The sequence below is a fragment of the Hippopotamus amphibius genome, chromosome 8 (assembly GCF_030028045.1).
Source record: "Hippopotamus amphibius kiboko isolate mHipAmp2 chromosome 8, mHipAmp2.hap2, whole genome shotgun sequence".
Classification (NCBI taxonomy): domain Eukaryota; kingdom Metazoa; phylum Chordata; class Mammalia; order Artiodactyla; family Hippopotamidae; genus Hippopotamus; species Hippopotamus amphibius.
Window position 1 is genome coordinate 91,762,050 of NC_080193.1, and position 22,496 is coordinate 91,784,545.

A 22,496-nucleotide genomic window follows, 5' to 3' on the forward strand; every position below is an offset into this window, starting at 1 on the left:
TCGACAGAGGACTGGATAAAGAATAGGTGGTATATATGTATATAGTGGAATATTACTCAGCCATAATAAAAGAATGACATAATGCCATTTGCAGCAACATGGGTGGACCTAGAGATTATCATACTAAGTGAAGTTAGTCAGAAGGAGAAAGACAAATACCATGTGATATCACTTATATGTGGAATCTAAAATATGATACAAATGAACTTATTTACAGAACAGAAACAGACTCACCGACATAGAAAACAAACGTATGGTTACCAAAGGGGAAAGGGAGTGGGGGAGGGATAAATTAGGAGTTTGGGATTAGCAGATACAAACTATTATATATAAAATAGATAAACAACAAGGTCCTACTGTATAGCATAGGGAACTGCATTCAATATCCTATAATAAACCATAGTGGAAAAGAATATGAAAAAGAATGTATATGTGTATATATGTTATGTGTAACTGAATCACTTTGCTATACACCAGAAAACACAACATTGTAAATCAACTGTACTTCAATTAAAAAAAATAAAAAGTTCTTCCAGTTATTTTACCATTTTTAAACAGGACTGTATTTTATTAAATGATTTTGAGGTGATGTTAGACTTTTTGCCTGTTGATGTCATAAACACATTTTAAAATATTACAGCATGTTGCATTCCTGTGATAAACTTGACTTAGTGTATTGTGCTATTTTTTAAACAAATACTTTGCATTAATTTGTTAGGGTTTTATTCAAGACTTTTGCATCTATAGTTATAAGTTAAAATGATTTGTTGTTTTAGCTTTCATATTTTGCCCTCAAGTTTTTATATTAAAATCATACTTATAGCTTCTTAAAGATAATCAGGATGTTTTCCACCTTCTTTGATCTCGGGGACATGAATGGAGTACCGTACAGAAATAATTCCCACCCTACCTCCTATTTCCTGTCCCTTGTTCCCAACCTGACATAACATTATTTATTTTGCTAACTTTTATACTATACAATATTTGGAGATCTCTCTCAATTTGGTTACTAGTAATCATCACTCTGAAATACTGGTGTATTAATAGTAGAATACAGGTACTAAAGAGAATATGGACTTTTTGTTATCCCATTAAATTTATCCTGAAATCAACCCCATTGACAATAAAACAAAGTTTTTACCTATTTTATAGTTTTATCTGAGGCCATATACGTAGCTCTGACTTTATCTTTGATTTAATTTAAATATTCTAATACTTTACTGTTCTCTTAAAGTCATATTTTGCTTAGAATACTTTCTTACCTGCTTTGAGCTTTTGCTGTGCAAACTCTGGCATTTCTAAAATGCATCTTGCATTTGAATAGTGTTAATTCATTTAACTCTGAATTAGCTTGTGTTTTGCATGAGAAATTTATCTCTTATGGGCTAAAATAAGAGTCCATTACCCAAGAGGGAAAATTAGTTCTATATTAACTTCAGATATGAGAATAAGGTTCATATCTTCTATACGTCTTTGTTGCTCAAGAATATTTATATTGACAACTGTTCAAAACCTCATTGGCTATCCTTCCACATGGCCTTCTGTGCATGTGGAAGGATAAGCCACTTAAAGAGAAGCTATTCCAGTGTGAACTTGGAAGCTATTCCAGTCACATCAGAATTATTTTGAGTGTTTGGAGCATATCATGTGCTTTTTTTTTAACAGAAATATAGAGTTTAGGATTTAGTAGTTGGTCTGCTATTAACAAGTTTTCCTTGCAAGGATGTAGAATTCTTAATTAGAAAATAGTATGTAGACTATTGGACTTATTAATTATCCCACTGCCCTAGTTAATTTTTTAAAAATTAATCTATAAGAGGTAATTTATATTTTATAGCTTTTAAAAAAGCATGTCACTCTCTTGAATTTCTCTGCTTTTTCTTGCTTTACAAGTCAAGTGACTTGAAAAATTAGAATCTATGTGTTTGCAATTTCATAGTTGTTCATAAAGAATTTCATCATGGACTGTCTTGATATCAAGATGTCATGTGTGATAGATTTAGCATTAGTAAAAATGCCTTTTTGCATGTGTGTTTGGGATCAAATGATCTGTATGTGCAAGTGCAAGTTTCAATTTGTCAGTCTCTCCTTCTCCTTTTCCACTAGTAGTGAAACTCATCTTGGGCAGAGTTACAGGTGGGGGTCTATTCTATCTTTTTTTTTTTAACTTAAAAAAATTTATTTATTTATTTACTTATTGGCTGTATTGGGTTTTTGTTACTGCACACGGGCTTTCTCTAGTTGCAGCAAGTGGGGGCTGCTCTTCATTGTGGTGCATGGGCTCCTCATTGCTGTGGCTTCTTTTGTTGCGGAGTGCGGGCTCTAGGCATGTGGGCTTCAGAAATTGCGGCACACGGGCTCAGTAGTTGTAGCTCACAGGCTCTAGAGTGCAGGCTCAGTAGTTGTGGCACATGGGCTTAGTTGCTTCACGGCATGGGGGATCTTCCTGGAGCAGGAATTGAACCCATGTCCCCTGCATTGGCAGGCAGATTCTTAACCACTGCGCCACCTAGAAAGTCTCTATTCTATCATTCTTTAGGGGAAAAAGGCATTGAAGGGCTATACTGTATTCTGAACTCTACCTTTGGGGTAAAACCAAAATGTTAAACGCCTGAAAAACAGCTGAAGTATTAAACACCTCTTAATAAGTGCTTCCTTTTTGTTAGCCTTAGTGATTGAAAAGATTTCTAGTGAGGAAAAGAATTTTCAAAGTCATCTAGTTTATAATTTTTATGTTTACATTGTACCATTCATACTTTTTATCTTTATGTTGTACCATATAGGACAACATAAATCTACTCCTATTTTAATGTTACCAAGAAACCAGGCTTCTGTCCTTCCCTTTAGTGTACATCCAAATTGTTATTACAAAGCATGAGTGAAGTGTGTCATAAAATTGGAGAAAGTGAAGAGAAGCGGTCAACACTCGAGATGTACAGGAATGTTATGTTCCTGTATCTTCATTTTGTATCTGTCTCCCTAAAAAAGCCAATCTGATAATATTAACAGCAAGCAATTATTGAGCACTTACTATCTGCCAGGCATTGTTTTAAGTGCTTTTGATACGTTAATTCATTTGGTCCTTACATATATTAATTCTACAAAGTGGGTTGTGTTCTCATTTTAGAAATGAGAAAAACAGAGGCATAGGGGGTTAAATACCTCGAAAGTCATACAACTATTGAGTGGCAGAGCTGGAATCTAAATTCAGACTGTCTGGTTGTGTAGCTGCCCTACTCTACTGATCCCATGCCTCGTGCTTACGACCGTCTGGAGAGGTCTGCAGGGTTTCTGGTGCCCCAAGGAGACAGTCCACCTCTGCAGCACCAACTTTTTCCTTCTGGTCACAGCTTACATTTCCATCCCCATTCTCCTGTGTATTCTCTCTCTTCTCTCTGTCTTCTTCTCTCTTCTCTTCTTTCTTGCTCTTCTCTTTATTTTTAAATTTTTTGGTGTTTCTCATTTGCCACACTAGCTCACTTCAAGGCCTTCACACAAGCTTTTCTCTCTGCTGGGAGGCTCTTATTCTACTTCGGTACCCCCTTTTATTCTTCCTCTTTTCACATCTAAGCAGCTTCACCAGGCTTTTAAGTTCTTCCTATTTTCTTTCCTCTGCTTTTGCCCCACTGAGCTCTGTCCGGACCTTTTATCTCATTGGTTCTTTAGTGACTAAAAGAGTCCTTAGAAGTACTTGAATGACTGTTTGCCAAACTGATTACGAAGTGATGTTTGTAACTTTTCCCCTGTGTGTACACAATTGCCCCTTGGTATCCACAGAGGATTGATTCCAGGGGCCCCCATGGATACCAAAATCTGTGGATGCTCAAATCCCTTATATAAGATGGCATAGTATTTGCATATAACCTATGTACATCCTCCCATATACTTTAAATCATCACTAGATTACGTTGTATTAGGTATTATAAGTAATGTTATGTAAATAGTTGCTGGCACATGACAAATTCAAGTTTTGCTTTTTTGGAATTTTCTGAAAAAAAAAAAAATTTTTTTTTAAATATTTTTGATCTGCTGTTGGTTGAATCTGTGGACATGGAACCCATGGAAACAGAGGGCTGACTGTGTATACACATACTCATTCTGTGTGTGTTAAATAAATGATTATTACTAGTTGTGATATATGCATATATCATGTATATTAATACATGTATGCATTTTTATGTTGAATCCATTAACGTGTATCAGATAAATGATCCTCCAGTATTTCTTAGTAACTTTTTCATAGTAAAAAGTAGTAATTTATGGGCACTTAGATCTTCTGTCAAGATTTTAAAGTTAAAATTTAAAGTCTTCATATCTTCAAAAGTTTTATATGAAATATTTTTAAAATTATTAAAAATCACAGCTATTGAACTTGGTGTACCCCCCCCCAAAAAATAAATAAATTAAAAAAAAAAATCACAGCTAAAGGAATAGAGCAGAACTTTATCAGAGGGAAAAAACTGGTAAAATTTGTTAATATACTGTGTAGTGAAGGAACAGGAAAAAAAAATTAGAATCAGAAAGATACCTTCTTGGTTAGTGACTGTATAAAATGTTTCCCTACCAATTTTTATAATTTAGTATTGATAAAGTATATTATCTATATGTACTCATTTGCAATTCACTGAATTATGAAGGGCTTTCTTTGGTAGGTCATTAAGAGAATGAACTGTCAAAAGTAGTGCATATGAAAGCTGTTTATATACTGTCGTGCACTACATGTAAATTCAGCAGTAAAGATGATGTTTCCTATGTTCTGAAAATAGTTTAAATTATATTGGTGTTGCATTGATCCATACAGTTTAAGCTGTAGACACTTAAGCTTTTCCATTTTCACAGCTACATACTGTCTTTGTCTCTAATGACTATTGCTTTATGCCCGATTATGTCATCAATTTTCCATGTCATATTTGGCTCAGACACATGAGCATACAGTAATTAAACTCTTCAGCCTTGATAGAAGGCTTTCTTCCATTAATTCCATCCATTTCAACAATCACATTGCTTATTCCCTCTAGGGGCACTTCACATTCATCAACCAAATTCTAGTTTTCTAGTCCTGGGTTTGAGGTCATTTTATTTGCTAATGTGTATTTTTTTACCTCCTTTGAAATGCATCTCATGTTTCACCTCATTACTTGTATCTTGGTTTATACCTTATCAGTTTTATACTTGTCTGTTGAATGAGTATTTGTCCTCAGTAGGATTACAAGGCTAAGGACACTGTTTTCTAAGTCTTCTGTATCCCTCTAAAATGCATAGTTTAAGGTTAAGGTTTTAGGTTAAAGTATGTCAGAAAATAGAGAACATGCTATATTTACGAACATTTAGAAAAAATATCCTTCTATAAGCTCCCTTGGTAACCCATTATAATAAAATAGCAAAGTAAATTATTGATGTTTATTTAAGTCCATAGTGTTGCAGTAAACCTAAAACAAAAACACTTCTTCCTTATGTAGTGATGGGGAATAATTGATTTATCACTGCCTTCAATTAATAATTAGACACATTTATAGTTCCTTGTGACTTTTCCTCCATGTAGTACCTATTTTTTTTTAAAGAATAACTCTATAATTATGTATATTTTAAACTGATTTTTCACATAAATCTGTAAGCAAAGTATTATTCTACTCAAATATACCATTATGAGAAAAAAAGTTTTATGACTTTTTCATGCCCATGTAATAAAGAAGTCTTACATATGCCCTGTCTTCTCTTGCTATGGTTTTTGAAAGTGTCACATAGAAACTTGTGTCTAATTGGAAATTTCAGTGGTCCATGGCAAAGCAGAATCATGACAAGATTTAATAGGCTCCATCTCCCATGATGCAGGACTAAAGGTTACCTGATTATTTCAATCTGTAGCATTTTTAATGTGCCATTCTCCAGTGCATTAGCAATGCAGGAGGGCTAAGGGTTTAGTAAATTGTGTATAAGCAGAAGCCATCCATAATCCAAGTGGAGAAACCACGTGTTGAAGGACCATATAAGATAGTAAACTTTGTGTAGTAAGGACTCTAAATGTAAATCAGGATCTTGCTAGTCATTTTATGAAGCAGTTCTTTAGATGGTAAAAGCATCTTACTTGTTCAAAGACCATTGTTTCATTGGTTAATTTTGATTTAAAGTCCTCGTTAGCTGATAGTGGTTCATTGGGAAGTGCTTTCACTTAACATTTTTAAATATTGTCATAGTGAACTTTTATTTGTATTTGTGTAAAACAACTATGCTGTAGTTACTGTGCATTAAAGTACACTTGATTGGGCTTTTAAATTTTATTTCCTTGGAGAAATCTACATTTGTCTTTGTTAAAAAGTCCTTATGTGTGCATTGATAGATTTTTGTTGTTCATTTTTGCACTTGGTGGTTTAAGATCTAGAATATTGATTTCTTTTTGATTGTCATACTTATAGGATATGTATGTGAGGAAATTGCATATTTGGTGTGTGGGCATCATAGAGAATGAAATTGAGAAGTATCAAGTGTAGTGGATAAGATCAGCTACCTTTTGAAATAAAGGTGACCTTGTCTGCTTTAAATGTATGGGAACTTGGGAAGACCCAACTTCCAGTACAGTAACTTGTGTCACTTTGTCGTAAATCAGAAAGTTGAAACACAGTTGATTGTATTATATGTTGGTTTGAGAAAAACTATTGCCAGAAGAAAGTTAAATTTTTTAGGACCTGGGCAGGTAGGTGAATCTGAGAATACACATTGATCAGTGTTTACCTAGCACTTTCCCAAGAAGAAAGGGCAACTGAACCTGATAGTCATGAATAGCAGTTACTAGAGGAACATTTGCTGTGGTTCATTTCTTTTCTTAATCTATTAGCTTTCTTTTCTTACTCTGCCATCAAAAGAGCTTTCTCCAAGGTCATTAATGACCTTGTTTCTACACCCAGTAGATAATTATATATCCCTCATCTCTGTGCCCTCCAGGCAGCATCGGAGTTGACACCTTCTTCCTTTCTCTTCCCCTTATGTTTCCTTCCAGGTCTTTTTCTATACTGGTATTGTACCAAGTTTATCATTTTATATCCTGTTTAACCCACTGCATTTTTTTACCTGAACATTAATGACCATTATATAGATATCCTGTAATCTTAAAAACCGTAGAAGATTTTAAAAGAAATGTTCATTTTAGAAAACTTTTCTGCCATGGTATATAATACATGAAAATGCTTTTGGAACCATACGTAAGGAAGTGGAAGAGTAGACAAGGTGCTGTAGTTTTAACAATTTACTTGTGATTGAGAGACTAATCTTGGGCAATATGGATTGTTGTTGGAATGAATGGAAGGAAAACGTTCCAAGTCATTGGAACTTTTCTCTCTGTTTTCTCATCTATGAAATAACAGTTGTACCATGTTGCTGAGGTCTCTTCCCATGTAATGTTCTGTGACTCGTGAATTAGTTCATGCTGGGAATTGCGTCAACACGTTCTTTGAACCACATCAGTTTGTTCTGCGATGCCTGTGATTATTATTGATTATAGTGTACAGACACAGTAAAATTAATTTTAAAAGTGCCCTGTTTACTACTTTATTAAATTGCTTGTCATGTGACATAGTTTTCCTTCTAGTGGGTCTAAATACCTATCTTGTGAATGTATCTAATTTTTGTATTTGTTTATATAGACTATAGAGCCTATAATAGCTACAGTAAATGATTTTTATTTGCATTTGAAAGCATCTCACCCCGTGGTGATGAATGATTATGAAGCTATATTTTAAAATATAAATATGAATACACAAGAATACAGAGTTGTGAAAAAATTAATATGCAAGTAACAATATATTCAGTTAAAAATACGCCCTATAATTGCCTGGTGTCAAATTGAATTTCACATCTTTTTTCTATTGAATTCAGCAGCTTGTGGAACTTGATCCTTATGCCTTATGTGAATTCTTGAGTCATTTATTTTAGTAAAAATGGTTTTTTATTAAGGAAGTTGAAAAATTATTCCACTAATGTATTCGTTTGGTTAGAAATCAGATCACACATTTTATTTACTTAAACCCATCTGCACTTGTTTTACCAGTAACATATTTGGTCTGCGGCCTGCGGATTATGCAGACAGTGAAAATATGAAATCGCTGTTGCTGCTGCCAGAGAAGAATGAATCATCGTCAGCTAGCCATTGCTCAGTAGTGAGTATGGATTTACTTTTGGGAAAGTTATGTATTTTATTGAAATCAGCTATAAAATGAACATAGTGGCAAAATTTCCAGTTAGCCAACTGCTTTCATTCACCAATTATTGAGCACTTTCTGTGTAGTAGGTATTGTGAATTCAAATTCAAAGACATAATCAGGATAAATCAACAAATATTTTTGACCTGCCCCCTCTATATTTTAGGCAGCATTCATACAGCAGTGAATATGACTGGTAGAACTCTTATTCTCAAGAAGCTTACATTCTAGTGAAAGCTAGGAAAGAAACAGACTGTAAGTATATAAATTGACATAAAGAAAATAATTGCAGAAACTTATAAATGAGTGCTTTGAAGAAGATTTTATAGAATGTAATAGAGTGGAGGTTGTAGGCCCCAAAAAAGGCACCGTTTTAGCTGGGTCATCGAGGAAGGCCTTTGAAGAACTGATATTTGGGGACTTCCCTGGTGGTCCAGTGCTTAAGACTTCACCTTCCAATGCTGGGAGTGTGGGTTTGATCCCTGGTTGGGGAGCTAAGATCCCACATGCCTCGCGGCCAAAAAAACCAAAACATAAAACAGAAGCAATATTGTAACCAGTTCAATAAAGACCTTAAAAATGGTCCATATCAAAAAAAAAATCTTTAAAAAATAACTGATATTTGGTTTGAAACCTGAATGATAATGAGGGGGGGCATCCAGGTGACTATCTGGAGGACAAGTGTCCAAGCAGAGGGAATAGCAAGTGTGTAGGCCCCTCAGCGGATGACCTTGGTGTGTTTGAAGGTTAGAGAGAAGGTCGTTATTGCTGGTGACTAGGGTGTGTCTAAGAGTAATAGGAAACTATTCATAGGATTTAAAGCAAGGAATAGTATGATTTGATTTATGCTTTAGAAAGTTCACTCTGGCTGCTTTCTAATCAAGAGACGTGGGGTGGCGGCAAGAGTGGAAGCAGGGAGATCACTTAGGACTGTTTCTTTGTGATAGGAGAGAGACCATGATCCTGGATTAAGGTAACAGCAGTGCAGATTATGAGAAGTAATGAGATTAGTATATAGTTTTGAGTTAACACTAGCAGAACTTTTGGATGGATTATATACGAAGTGTGGAGAAAGGATAGAATTAATACAACTTCAGCAGTGGAGTAGGTGGTGGTGCCATTTGCTGCCTTGTGGAAAGAATGCCTGTTTCTTAGGCACCTATACTTTAGTGGGGAATATGGTAGTAAAAAAAATTATTATGCACTGCAGTGTGATTTTATAATAAATGCCATAAAAATGTACAGTAGAATCACAAAGGAAGAAGCTGATTTTAGGAGGGATCAGAAGAAAAGGTGACATGGTGTCTAAGTAAGACTTTCAAAGTACAAGTTTCAGCAAAGGATTAGTAGAGTGCTCTCGGCTGCAAATAGTAGAAAACGTTCACTCAAATGCTTAAAGACAGTGTATTATGTAAAGATAATCCCAGTATAGGATAGCTCTTAATTTGATTAGTTTAGCAATTACGTGGCTACACCAAAGACCCAAATTCTTTCTGTTATTATACTTTGACATCCTCAGCTTGGTGGGTTTGTCCTCAGTAATCTCCCTCCTAGTGGTTGCGGGATGACTGCTACAGTTGCAGATGGGTCAGTGTCCAGCATTAGGACTAAAACCTTTCCCATAAGCCTTCCAGTGGACTTGCCCTTCTGTCTCATTGGTCAGAACTGGTCACACAATTGGTTTTGGCATTCACGATGGTTGAAGATAGGGTCAGTCCTTTGAAGAGTGGGTATCTGAACAAAATTAGGATTCTTTTAGTGTGGAGGGAGTGAGGAATGGATTTTTTTTTAAAGCTCTTTATTGGAATGGAATTGCTTTACACCGTTGTGCCAGTTTTTGAGGTACACCAAAATGAATCAGGTACACCAAAATGAATGAATTTACACATATATCCCCATATCCCCTCCCTCCCGCGACTCCCTCCCTCCCTCCCTATGAGGGATGGATTTTGATTGCCCACTGCAGTCGGGTATACGAAGCAGGGATGGCACCCCAAATCTAAGGGACAGCTGCCCAGACACAAGGAGGTGTAAAGGACCTTAAAAAATTTGAGAAACTAGAGTTTAGTGTGAGAGGAGCATGAGGTGCCTTAAAGAGAAATTGGAGGTAAAGAGATGAGTTGGGATCAAATTGTGAAAGACCTTGAGTTCCCTGTGGAGGAGTTTAGACTTTATTCCCCAGTTAGTGGGGTACCCTCAGTGTGTCTCTAAGCAGAATAGGACTCTGCAGGAGATAGTTGGGGGTGGGCTGGGACTGAAGACCGGTTAGGAGGCTATTGTAGTGGTATCCAGGTGTGAAGTGGTGAGGACTGGAACTACAAGTGGTGGCGGTGGATGGGGGATTATGTGGAGAGAAGATGAGGGGTTTTAGAGAGAGAGGGATGGTGGGCTGGGGGAAACTGAGAGAAAATGATGAGTTGGGATCTAGAACTGTTCAGAGAAGACTTCTTGTCTAATAAGGGCAGTGGAGTAGTGATTGACTCCATTGTTTAAGTTAAGGAGGTAACCGAAAGTGTTTACAGTTTGAGGTGGTCATAGGTGCTGCCACGGGCTGATTACCCTTATACTTTGAAAACTCTTAATGTCCTACTCCAGACTTCAGCCTTGTAAGTGTGTGCCATCTATAGAATTGGAAGAGAGCCTAGAAATCAGCAATTTAATTTCTTCATTTTATAAATGAGAAAACAGAGGTGGTATGATTTGCCCAGGGTTAACCAGCCATAGGAAAAAAAAAATTTTTAATGGATCAATTAGAACTTAAATTTCTTAAATCGTAGGTCAGTATTCATTCAGTCCCATCATACTTAACTATAAATTGGCACTTTATTCATTTGCACATGAACTCTGCTGGCAGAACGTAACATAACTAAGTTGTCATTTGCCAGTGTTTCTTTTATGTAAAAGCTGGAAAAGAATTATTTTTGGTATGTCAAAAATAAAGATATCTTTATGGTATTATCGGAATCCGAGGGTGGCGATCTTCCTCTTAATTCAACTATCCACTTACTTTAGTGTTTTTTTTTAAATGTAAGAAACCTATACTTTCTGCATGTCACATGGACACTGCCTGTGAATATCGTTATTTACTATCTTAATGGTAGATACTTGGCTAAGGAAACAGTAATGAATGGTAACAAATCCATAAGCTGAAAGGGTTGTTTCATTCGGTGTACTCATTAAAATCAAGCTCTGGAATGTGCTTCCCTAGCCACTGTCAGATTCCCTTTCACTCATCATTTTCAGCCACATCGACTGCCTTGCTGTTTCTTGAATCCCCCGAACACAGTCCCGTTTCAGATCCTTAGCTGTTTTCTCCACCAAGAACAAATGTAGGGAGCCAAATATACACATGGCATGCTTCCTCACTCCCTTTGGCTCTTTCTGTACTTTTTTAAACTCTATTTTGTGATAAACTCATTAATTTTGACAAATTCAGAGTAACTAATTTTTCTAAGAAAAAGTTTCATACCTAGTTATTCCTTAAGTAAGAGTTTATTTAATACCAATGTACATGGTATCTCATCTCGCTAGAAGCAGAGAATTGAACTTTTGGGATGTTTTCTGAACATCTTTTGAACCTCCTGGTTCTGAGACCTCTGCTTACTCAAATCAAATGCCTCCCCACTTTCACCTCCTGCCCCAAATCTGACATGTGGCTTTGACAGCTGTTTGCTTTATTTTATTTTTTGAATAGCTTTCCTTAACTACGAGAAATTAGTACCAGTTTCTGTTTTTTATTCAGATTTAGAAACTGGATAGGAAAACGCTTGACCCACTTTGGTGCTTCCCTGAGGTTGGTGGAAATAGTGTCACATGCTATATTTAGAATTGACATCTCTTCATTTTTTATTTTGTGCAGAGAACTACTTTGGCTGAGGTGGAGTTATATAAATTGAAAAGTAATGCGCTCCATTTAGAGCTACTTTATGGCACTTATTTGTATAACTGACAAGAATATTTGAAATGCTGTTTTTAATTTTTTAATTTTTTAAAAATTATTTATTTATTTATTTTTAGCTGTGTTGGGTCTTTGTTGCTCTGCACGGGCTTTCTCTAGTTGTGGCGAGTGGGGGCCACTCTTCGTTGCAGTGTGCAGTCTTCTCAGTGCGGTGGCCTCTCTTGGTGCAGAGCTCGGGCCCTAGAGCCCTCGGGCTTCAGCATTTGCGGCATGTGGGCCCAGCAGCTGTGGCTCAAGGGCTCTAGAGCACAGGCTCAGTAGTTGTGACGCACGGGCCCAGTTGCTCTGCAGCATGTGGAATCTTCCCAGACCAGGGCTTGAACCCGTGTCGCCTGCATTGGCAGGCAGATTCTTAACACTGCACCACCAGGGAAGTCCTGAAATGCTCTTTTTTAATATTATTATATAGTGATTGAGTGATTGATAAAGTAGACTGAACTATTTTCATGTTATAGAGTGTTTATAGTGTTTAGGTTAGACGTGGTTACCTTATCTTGTAATTTAGTAAATAGGAAAGATAAGTGGACAGAAATGTGATGTCAGTATGTGTGTGGTATGTGTATAGCATGTCCAGTAAAATCTTTGCAACTTGAACCTTTGAGGAAGAAGTAATTCAGGAAGCTGAACTTTTAAGTGCTGAATATTGCTGTAAAAAACCTTTTTATAGAAATCTTTTTTAAAATGTCTTAAATATATACTTGCTTAATACATAGTAGAATCTTATTTAATGTATTTTGAGTGAATGAATTTTTGAGATCAGTCTGTTTATGGATGTAGCCAACAATTTACATGTAATATTGTAGGGCATCAGACAGGACAAATTAAATTATCGCTACTCAGATATGTGAAGTGACTATTTAAATATCAATTTTCTCCAGTGTAGTTGCTGAGCGAGACTGGTAATTATACCTGCAGTGTTTCTCTCATGTCCTGTGGAACTTTTGAGAGTCCAGATGTCCAGACTGCATATACACTCATACATGTAGGAGGGCCCTTTGTATTGTATTTGAAAATTAAAGTATTGTGTTTGGCTTTTTATCTTGTAATACAGCAGTGCTGATTTACCTTTTCTTTCTTATCTGCTGGGTCGTTGTTTTTCTTTTATCAGGTAGCTTTTGGCTAACTCTCATTCCAATTTCACTTATTAAATTTCTGTTGGCTGCTATTGAAAACGCCGTCCCTTTGCTTCTTTGAATCTGTCACGCCTCATCTTTAATGGTATCCATTGGTGCCTTTTTATTCTTGTCGTTTTTGTCTCCTATAAGTTCTAAGTCATTCTATTAAAGTGAAAATATTATTCTTTGTTAGATCACTTTCCTTTTCATAAGCTGCATTGACTTATTACTGTTGGTGGATCTAACTTTGGTATTCTCTTGTCTGTTTTCACTTTCTTGATTTCTAGAGGTAACTGTTCCAGTGTTAAAATTTTGTTTTCTTTCTTTGAGATCAATGCTGTTCTAGAAGCCTTAGTGTTCTTTTTTATGTGATCTCAGTTTAAATTAAACAGACCAAGTTGAGTTTAACTCTATTGGAATAAGTTAGGGGTGGGGAGATAGAGAATTGATCATTTTAAGTGGATATTTTGGGTTACTTTAAAAAAAGTCAGGGAGTGGCAGGAGGGCTTATTAGTGACAAAGTGAAGTTGTAAAACCCTAGAGAGACCCAATTTAGAATTAAGGAAACAAGATACCCTGGGTATAGAGAGCTATCCCAGGTAGTGCTTTATTGGGTGGTGGGGGTAAAGACATAGAAAAAGTTACTCAGATGCATTGAGTGTTAAGGTTCCAAGTGACGGTTCAAGGACATTATTAGGAATTATTAGCTAAAGTAAACTAAGGAATGAAATCCAAGCTTGTATCAACTGAAAGTCAGTTTAATCTTTCTCTAATCTTTAAATGTTTTTAACACTGTGGCATCTCCTCTTTTGTTGACAGATAAACACTGGTCAGCGAAGGGATCGGCCTCTTGTGCTTATAGGCAGTGGACTTTCTTCAGAACAACAGAAAATGCTCAGCGAGCTTGCAACAATTCTTAAGGCTAAAAAATGTGCTGAGTTTGACAGTACAGGTGAGAATTTATTTATTTTTGGTAGGAGAAATTTTTAAATGGGTAATTCCATTGTAGAACTCCCTTTGGTAATTTATATGTTTTAACCATTGGGATCTGACTGTATACTTTGAATCTGGTAATAATTCTAAAATGATTTTACAATTATAAACTACTTACAGTCTTAATTTAGTTAGGAAATATAAAGCTGAAAGTTTTGCACCTATTTTAGGACAACAGTATGTCAGAAGAACAATTTTATGAGTTTGCTAATGACCAATAAATGGTAATGCAATGTAATGCTTTAGTTCCTTAATTATAATTTGAAATAGAAAAGAAAAATTTCTGTTGGCTAATGTGGCTTTAAGATGTATGGTTTATGATCTGATTTTTCATGTTGGTAGCCAGGATAGAGAATGAAACTAAATAAAAGAAGTCTTATACTGAGGTATAAGACTTAAAAATTGTTGGCCTTTGAAGAAAATTCAGGCTTAAGTTTAAAAAATGTAGACTAACTGGTTATAAAAAGCAGACTAGTTACATGGTGATTTTGGTTTATATTTCTGTTTCTCTTATTTCTTTTTTTATATTCTAGTAACTCATGTCATTGTTCCTGGTGATACAGTTCAAAGCACCCTGAAATGTATGCTTGGGATTCTCAGTGGATGCTGGATCCTAAAATTTGAGTGTAAGTATTGGATTTGGGAGAATTACGAAAGGAATTAAGTAGACTTAATTTCATTTTTATAATGCACTACTGCCAATAATTATGTAAGGACCTTATACTAACTTTTTTTTGCCCTCTGGTTAGTCACTGAATTTTGAAAAAGCTTCTCGTATTAATGGTATCATTTAGATGTTCTTAGTAAATATCCACAAGTGTGTCCTGGTTTCAAAATCTTTTATTCTAACAATACGAACTATTTTAATCAAGAGTAAATGGATTATGTAATAGACCTGTTAGCTTAAACAATCTGTAATACCATTACATGATATATTTAACTTTATAAATGAATGTTTTAAGTATATGACTATGAAATGAAAGTAGTTTATTGCTTTCCCATTGTGATTTCTAAAAACTTAACCATATAACTCTCTTTTGCTCTCTTAGCTAATATGGTATATTTTAGGAAGTTGTTTGGAAATTTAGACTGCCTTGTACTACCTGGTTTGGGGCAGATACACTATGTAGTCTCTATACCTCTGATGAAAATATGTTCCCATTACCCCTTTATAGTTACATAGTCTACCACCACCACCTTAGGAGCTGCCTCTCACCTTCCCAGCTCTCCCTTGTTTGTTTTTCTTAACCTTGGATTCACCTAGGACTTAACAAAATAAAAAGAAAGCTCATACAAGGTTATTTTCAACTCCTCAGTCGCTATAGTATCTACTTTCGATATGCTGGCTAAAATAGGACAACAAAATGACCTTTTTAAAAAGCTAACTAATTGTTTATAAAAGAATAGTGGCTGTAAAGGGGGTACACTGGGAATTGTATTGAGTGTCTTGATGCTAGCGGTAGTTACGTTACACAGTCTGCATATATGAATAAATGTCAGATCTGTGTGTGTGCGCACGTGCACAGAAACACATGAGTGTGTGTATAATTGATGAAATCTGAATACGTTCTTTGGAATGTATCCATGTCAAATTCTTTTTTTTTTTTTTTTAATTTTATTTTACTTATTTATTTATTTTTGGCTATGTTCAGTCTTTGTTGCTGCACACGGGCTTTCTCTAGTTGCGTCTAGTGGGGGCTACTCTTCATTGTGGTGCGCGGGCTTCTCATTGCAGAGCATGGGCTCTAGGCGCGTGGGCTTCAGTCGTTGCGGCACATGGGCTCAATAGTTGTGGCTCACGGGCTCTAGAGCGCAGGCTCAATAGTTGTGGCACAGAGGCTTAGTTGCTCCAGGGCATGTAGTATCTTCCTGGGGCGGGGATCGAACCCATGTCCCCTGCATTGGCAGGCAGATTCTTACCCACTGCGCCACCTAGGAAGTCCCCCATGTCAAATTCTTGATTTTCATAATTGTGCTATTGTTGTGTAAGGTGTTAACATTGGACACTAGAGAAAGGGTGCATGGAACCTCCCTGTATCTTTCTTTGCAGCCATCAGTGAATCTATAATTATTTCAAATTAAAAAGTTAAAAAAGAATAGTGAGTATTTTTAATGAAACTTCCTTTCTAAAAAGCAAATGATTAGAATTTGTTTTGAAAAATCCTGTTTATAGCTTTGAAGGTTTTATGGTAGAGATGCTTGATTTACTCAAAATCTTAACTATATTATTAATTTAATCTGTTGTTTGAAATTAACTTGGTTTGTAAAAAAGAAAAGTGCTCTTTTAGCAACTGATATTCATGTCTTTATAAAATACAGCTACCACTTTTCTTGTGATGGCAGTCTTTACTGATGTGGTCTGAGTTAGCTACGACTAACAATGCCACTCTTATCTGTTTTCATCAATATCTGTCACTAGACTCTGCCAGTCAACCAGTTAAAGCATGATAAGCAGTTGGACTGATTGGCCATTTACATAGAAAAAAAAGTTTCTCTTTATGTCTTTTATTTTTGAACCTTCATTTCCCTTTTAAATCTGTGGTAAGTCTTACTGGGCCTCAGTATTTAAAAAATTGACTTCAAATGATTCCATGATTATAGATGTTTTTTGTACCGAACTTGTGCCAGAAACCTTCTGTCACAAGGTTTATAACCTTGCCAGTGGTTATAGGAAGGAATGGATTTTTGTAATAATAAGGTCTCAGTAATAAAGAAACCATGTGAAATTTTGAATATTAAGGCATTTACCACTTACCCAGTAAGTCTAGTTCTTGTGAGTTTGCTGAACTTGCATCTGGTTATATATACAGACTACATGACTCATTTCCATAAAATCTGCCTTCTTTAAGAAATGGAAGTTTTGTCACTTTAATGGCTTGGTCATGTCATTTTTATAGAATCACTGATGGACTCAAGCTGACTTAATAGTGTGCTACTTGGTGATTTTCACAGTAGTGAATAACATACTCTAATATCAATGGTTCTTTTAGAATAAAAGATGGGTAGAATCTCTAACTGAAGTTCATATCCCCATATTTTCTAATACAAAGTCCAAAGAGAAGTAGGTTCAGGGTTTGAGACAATTACTTTAAATAGCCGCTGAGTTTATAAAAAGAAGGCAAGAACCCTCAAATACTTTCTATCCTAATACACTTTTCTGTGGTTTTTGTGTTGTTCTTAATGTCAGGCAACTTAGCATGATTTTAAAAAAAATGTTTAGAGCTCTACAAAACTAGTTGAAAAACAATCTATATTAAGGAAAGTTGTGGTAGACAAAAAACTTTGAAAATTAATCATAAAGATTTATGACTTATTAAAACTAGATCTTGTGTTTGAGGATATCCACTAGCTTGCCTGGTAGACAGAACCTTTACTGGCTAAACTATATAGAAAGTTTAGTATTAACTTTTTATGGTATTTTCCACAAACCAAGTAGATTAAAGAGGAAATTTCATCTAAACTTTCTCTTTAGACAATTGACTTATTTAAAAAATTAAACAAATTTAAACAAATTAACAAAAAGAATTATACAAAACAGTGTGGATCCATTGGATCCAAATTTAGCTATTGGAAGTCTTCTGTTTAAACATATTTTGTCTTAATTGGTTAATAGCTCTTATTTTTCTACATTTTATATATAGAGAGAGAGCATCTTACAATGTCATAGTTAATGAATTTGCATGAACATTCTAAGAATAGGGTACAATTATACTATTGTACCAGCCATTCTGTCTCATCATATTTATTTTACAGATATTTTATTGAATGATATTTATCTTTATTGTACAGAAATGGGAGATATAGATAGGCAAGTTTCTTCTTCAGGATTAAAGTTGTGCCTGAGATTCTGCTTTAGTCCTAGTTTTGGTGCTAATTCCTCACAGGCAACTAATAACCATCCCCGTACAGGGTGAATTTTGGTAATTAAAGATGTAACTAGAATGAAGAATAGAAGATATATAAATACGCCATTTTATTCACCTCTTAGAGAATGAAAAAGGTGGAATTACATCCTAAAGATGTAAACCAGCCTTTAGAAAGAGAAGATATATTTTACTGACCTGTTCTTTCAGTACACTGCTTTCAAAATATCCTCTAGCCTAACCTTTTTTTTAAAAAAAAATTTAATTCTGCCTCTTCATTTCTCATCTCATTGTAAAGCGGAGAGCAGATGGCTGTCATCTTTTCTTTCATAATCTCTTCCTCTTCCCCACTCTCATCTAAGTTTAAATAAAATTGCTGCTATAGAAGTTTTGAAAGTCCTTAGCACCTAAGGGAATTGCTGTGGGAATGTGCCAAACATGTTACACTCGACTTGTGTCTGTGAGAAGAGGAAGGGCCAGATACGGTGTTTCTTTGTTTTTGTTTTAGGTGAGGAAGATAGAACCTAAGAGGCAATCATTGCATCATCATTTTATAAATAACTTCATAATCAGATTAATAAACTTATACTTCTCTATTAAAATTTATTTCTTCAAATGGATGTTGAATTTTAAAAATAAAGGCAATTTTTATTCTAGTCATATTTTGCTAATTATCAAAAAATAAATACACTAAAGCATTTCTATCAACTAAGATTCATTAGGCAACTGCATGCTTACAAAAATCTTTTACCAAAGATTGTCTAAGAATAAAAAAAATTAACATCTTTTGATAGAATAGTCCTACTTTTGAGAATATACCCCAAGCAAATAATACAGAAGAAAGAAAAAAAACTATTTGCATTATTATTTCTTAACAAGAAGTAGGGGGGGAATAACCCTAATATGAGAGAATTAAGAAAATTCTGAAATGCTTAAAGGCATTTTCTGAAAAACTTTATTTTTATATGATAATTATTAGGACTGAAGTATTACAAAAAAGCAAATTTTTAAAAATTTTTAAAAAGCATAAAACAATTATATCTCCACTGTCAGTAATACTTAAATGTAGGACTATGTACAGGCAAAGAAACAAAACAGTTGTAGATTGGTAGGTAGAGGTCTGTTTATTTATAACAGTTTTAAAGTCAATGTATGTCTCAAATTCACTTTTTTAGGAAGAAATTCAGTTTCTCAAGTTCTAATAACAATTAGATCTTCTTTTTGATCATTTCTAAAAATTAATTGGGTAGGTAATGGTTTCATTCTTAATCAGGGAAATTAGAACCTGTATATGTATATTGCTCCAGTCTGATACACCAGATTAATACCTGTTATGCAGACCTAGCAGATACATTTTAGTATGGTTATTGTCCAATAAAAATGGAAATCTTACATAAATATTTGTTTTAAATATGACTAAAAAAGAACATCAAGTAGGAGGTTTTAAATTATTGAGAAAAGTTTTGGACATTAGACTGAGTTTGGCCTTTAACCACATTTATAACGAGAAGGATTATTTTGATATTATTATTCATAATACAGGGTTTTAGAATTGATACCCAAACTTTGCCTGAGCAAATTTTATGGTACAGTAATATATTTTTGTGATAGAATTTGACCTGCTTCTCAATATGCATTAAGTAAAATAAATAAATTTGACACACTGTCCCATGAGGAAATGTATTTTGTTTGTTAAATAAATTTAACAAACTATCCTATGAGGACATGTAGCCAAAAATAAACAGTTGTTCAGTGGTATTTATATGAAAACACAAAATCTAATGATCTGGGACAGTTGATTTCCTAAATCTAAATGTTTATGGTGGCATGAGAGGAACTCTTACCTTTTATTTTACATTTTCAGCCTTCATTTTATTGTCCTTTCACTCTTCACTGTGGAATTTCATATTGGGTTTAGTTTTTCTTTTACTTGCCATCCAGTTTTTAAAAAATTACAGTGAGAGTAAGAGTTGTTTTGCCATTTTTGTCATTGTAGAAAGTTTCCTCTTAAAAACAATTTCCTTTTGTCTGAAGTTTAGTGATAGCATAGCCTATTTAACTAAAAAGCCTACTAGAAAAGCATCAAAAAAATAATTTTTTTTTGTTTTTACAACTTGGGTATTCACTTTTAATACAATCAAAAGGGAAATTCTTCAGTGTTTATTTTACTAATATGCAATTTTCTTGAATTACGTAAGTGCCTAGTTTGGATCTAATGACATATTTATTAGGATTTTTGATTTTGCCATAAAAATTTTGACTCTGGGGACTTCCTAGGTAGTGCAGTGGTTAAGAATCCGCCTGCCAATGCAGGGGACACAGGTTTGATCCCTGTTCCACATGCGGCAGAGCACCTAAGCCCGTGAGCCACAACTATCGAACCTGCGCCCTAGAGCCCGTGAGCCACAACTATTGAGCCCATGTGCCACAACTAGTGAAGCCCACGCACCTAGAGCTTGTGCTCCACAACAAGAGAAGACACCACAATGAGGAGCCCACACACCACAGTGAAGACCGCTTACCACAACTAGAGAAAGCCTATGTGCAGCAATGAAAACACAACGCAGCTAAAAAATAAATTAAAAAAAATTTTTTTTTTTTTAGGCTAACATTTAGTGTTGGCTGAGAGTAATATTTGATTCTGATTTTCAGTGCTATTTCAGTTACAAATAGCCAGTGGCTCCAGAAGAATAACAGTTCTGTAAAATAAGAATTTATTTATTGCCCTAGTTTTTGAAGAGAGTACTTACATTCTGTGGTCTTCATGGAGGGATAATTTCCCCTTTGGACGTTTGGAATTTTGGGCATTTAACTGATCTCCATTTTAAAGCTTTATTCTGCCTTCATTGTATTCTATAAGCATGTGTGTGCAGCTGTAGATTCAAGAACCCTTTTTTCTACTCTCTCCCATTTGTGTAATCCTTTAGGAAAAGTGACTAAGCTTGATATAGATTAATGAACATCATTAGTGGTTCATACAGCTAAGATGAAAATATACATCCATGGATATGATGTGCTTTTATGAGGCAGGAGGCAAGAGTGGTTACTAGAGATTCAGAATAAAGGAATGCATTTCTGGATGGTACAAGAAGCCTCTTTAAAAAAAAAAATGTATCCCAAAATTCATAAGCTGCATTAGTATGCAGATTCCAGACTTTGCTCAGGTAGCCAGAGCTACCTTAATGACTTTGAGTTAATAACTTTGAGTTAAGCAATACTTTGGGAATTGGGCCGCTTACCTCTATATAAAAAAGTAATAAAATCAGGGCAAAAGGAAAGCTTACCTGAAATGATAGACATGATCAGGAATACATCTGAGCTGAAAAGAATCTTAGTTTTAGTAAGATAGGTAGTTCATTCCTATATTTCTGCAAAATGATAGTTTTGGTCAAAATCTTAAAATGTAATAGAACATATGAAAAGTAAGAAAGATGATATAAAGCATACATTTTACAAGGATAGTGGCTTGACACATTTTAAAGTATATGTGATTCTGGCATATTCAGAAATCTCCTCTGTTTACATAAACAATATAACTTATGTAAAGTCATTTCAATTTGGATTCAGATCCTCCTATTTAGCTGAGAAAGTTAACTGGTGATCTTGTATATGCTTCTTATTTCTTCACAAGAATGCATTTCTGCTAATCTATTTTATTGGCAGATGATGGAATAAAATGGATTTTATTAAGTACAAATACAAAATGTCATTTGGTTAGGTTTTAGAAAGTATTTTTTATTGAAGTATAGTTATATATTTTATTATATGCAAAAAACCAACAATTTTAATAAAACCATCATATTTATAAGTTAGTGAGAAGAGTGGGATTCTGCATAGCAAACTTAGCTAAATATGATCCTTGTATTGAAAACAGGTGGGGGAAAGGGACACCAAAACATAGGCAAAACTAGCAAAATATTAAGAATCACGTGATAGGGAATTATAGATATGCCAGAGTTGAGTGTTGAATTAGAATATGCATTAATAGTCCCAAGTTAAGAAACAATTCAGCCCATTGACAAAAGCTCTGCTTTTGGAGAGATGGAGTATTCAGTCGTTAAAATGTTCTGACTTTTATATGTTAAGCAGCATCTTGGAATATCTCAATTGAAGAAGCTCTAAAGCATTTGAAATATTCACCAAGTCATCTCTAGACTGGTGAGTTCAGTGTGTACCTGTCAATTCCAAACATGTCCCAGATTGTGCTTTACTGTTTATTTTAATAAGAGCTGTAGAGCCCTCTTTGTGGTGCTCTGGACTCAAGTACTTTCCTTAATGTCAGATCACTTATCGTCTAATAGATTTTTATTCTTGTATGTGAAATAGTGTATTGATTTAGATTTTTTCAGAAAGAAAACTAAAATTAGTATTCAGT

The 22,496-nt window shown here is 34.8% G+C and overlaps 1 protein-coding gene across 2 annotated transcripts in view; it reads left to right on the forward strand.

Moving 5' to 3' along the window:
• Nucleotides 1-22,496, forward strand: part of BARD1 (BRCA1 associated RING domain 1) — a 72,437-nt gene that overhangs the window by 46,840 nt on the left and 3,101 nt on the right. Inside the window, exons 7-10 of one of the 2 annotated variants that reach the window (XM_057747253.1) lie at nucleotides 8,042-8,150; nucleotides 13,034-13,132; nucleotides 14,085-14,217; nucleotides 14,792-14,884. In XM_057747253.1, the coding sequence (XP_057603236.1) occupies nucleotides 8,042-8,150; nucleotides 13,034-13,132; nucleotides 14,085-14,217; nucleotides 14,792-14,884 (434 nt within the window). The remainder of the gene's footprint in view (nucleotides 1-8,041; nucleotides 8,151-13,033; nucleotides 13,133-14,084; nucleotides 14,218-14,791; nucleotides 14,885-22,496) is intronic. The other variant, XM_057747254.1, reaches the window with a different exon arrangement.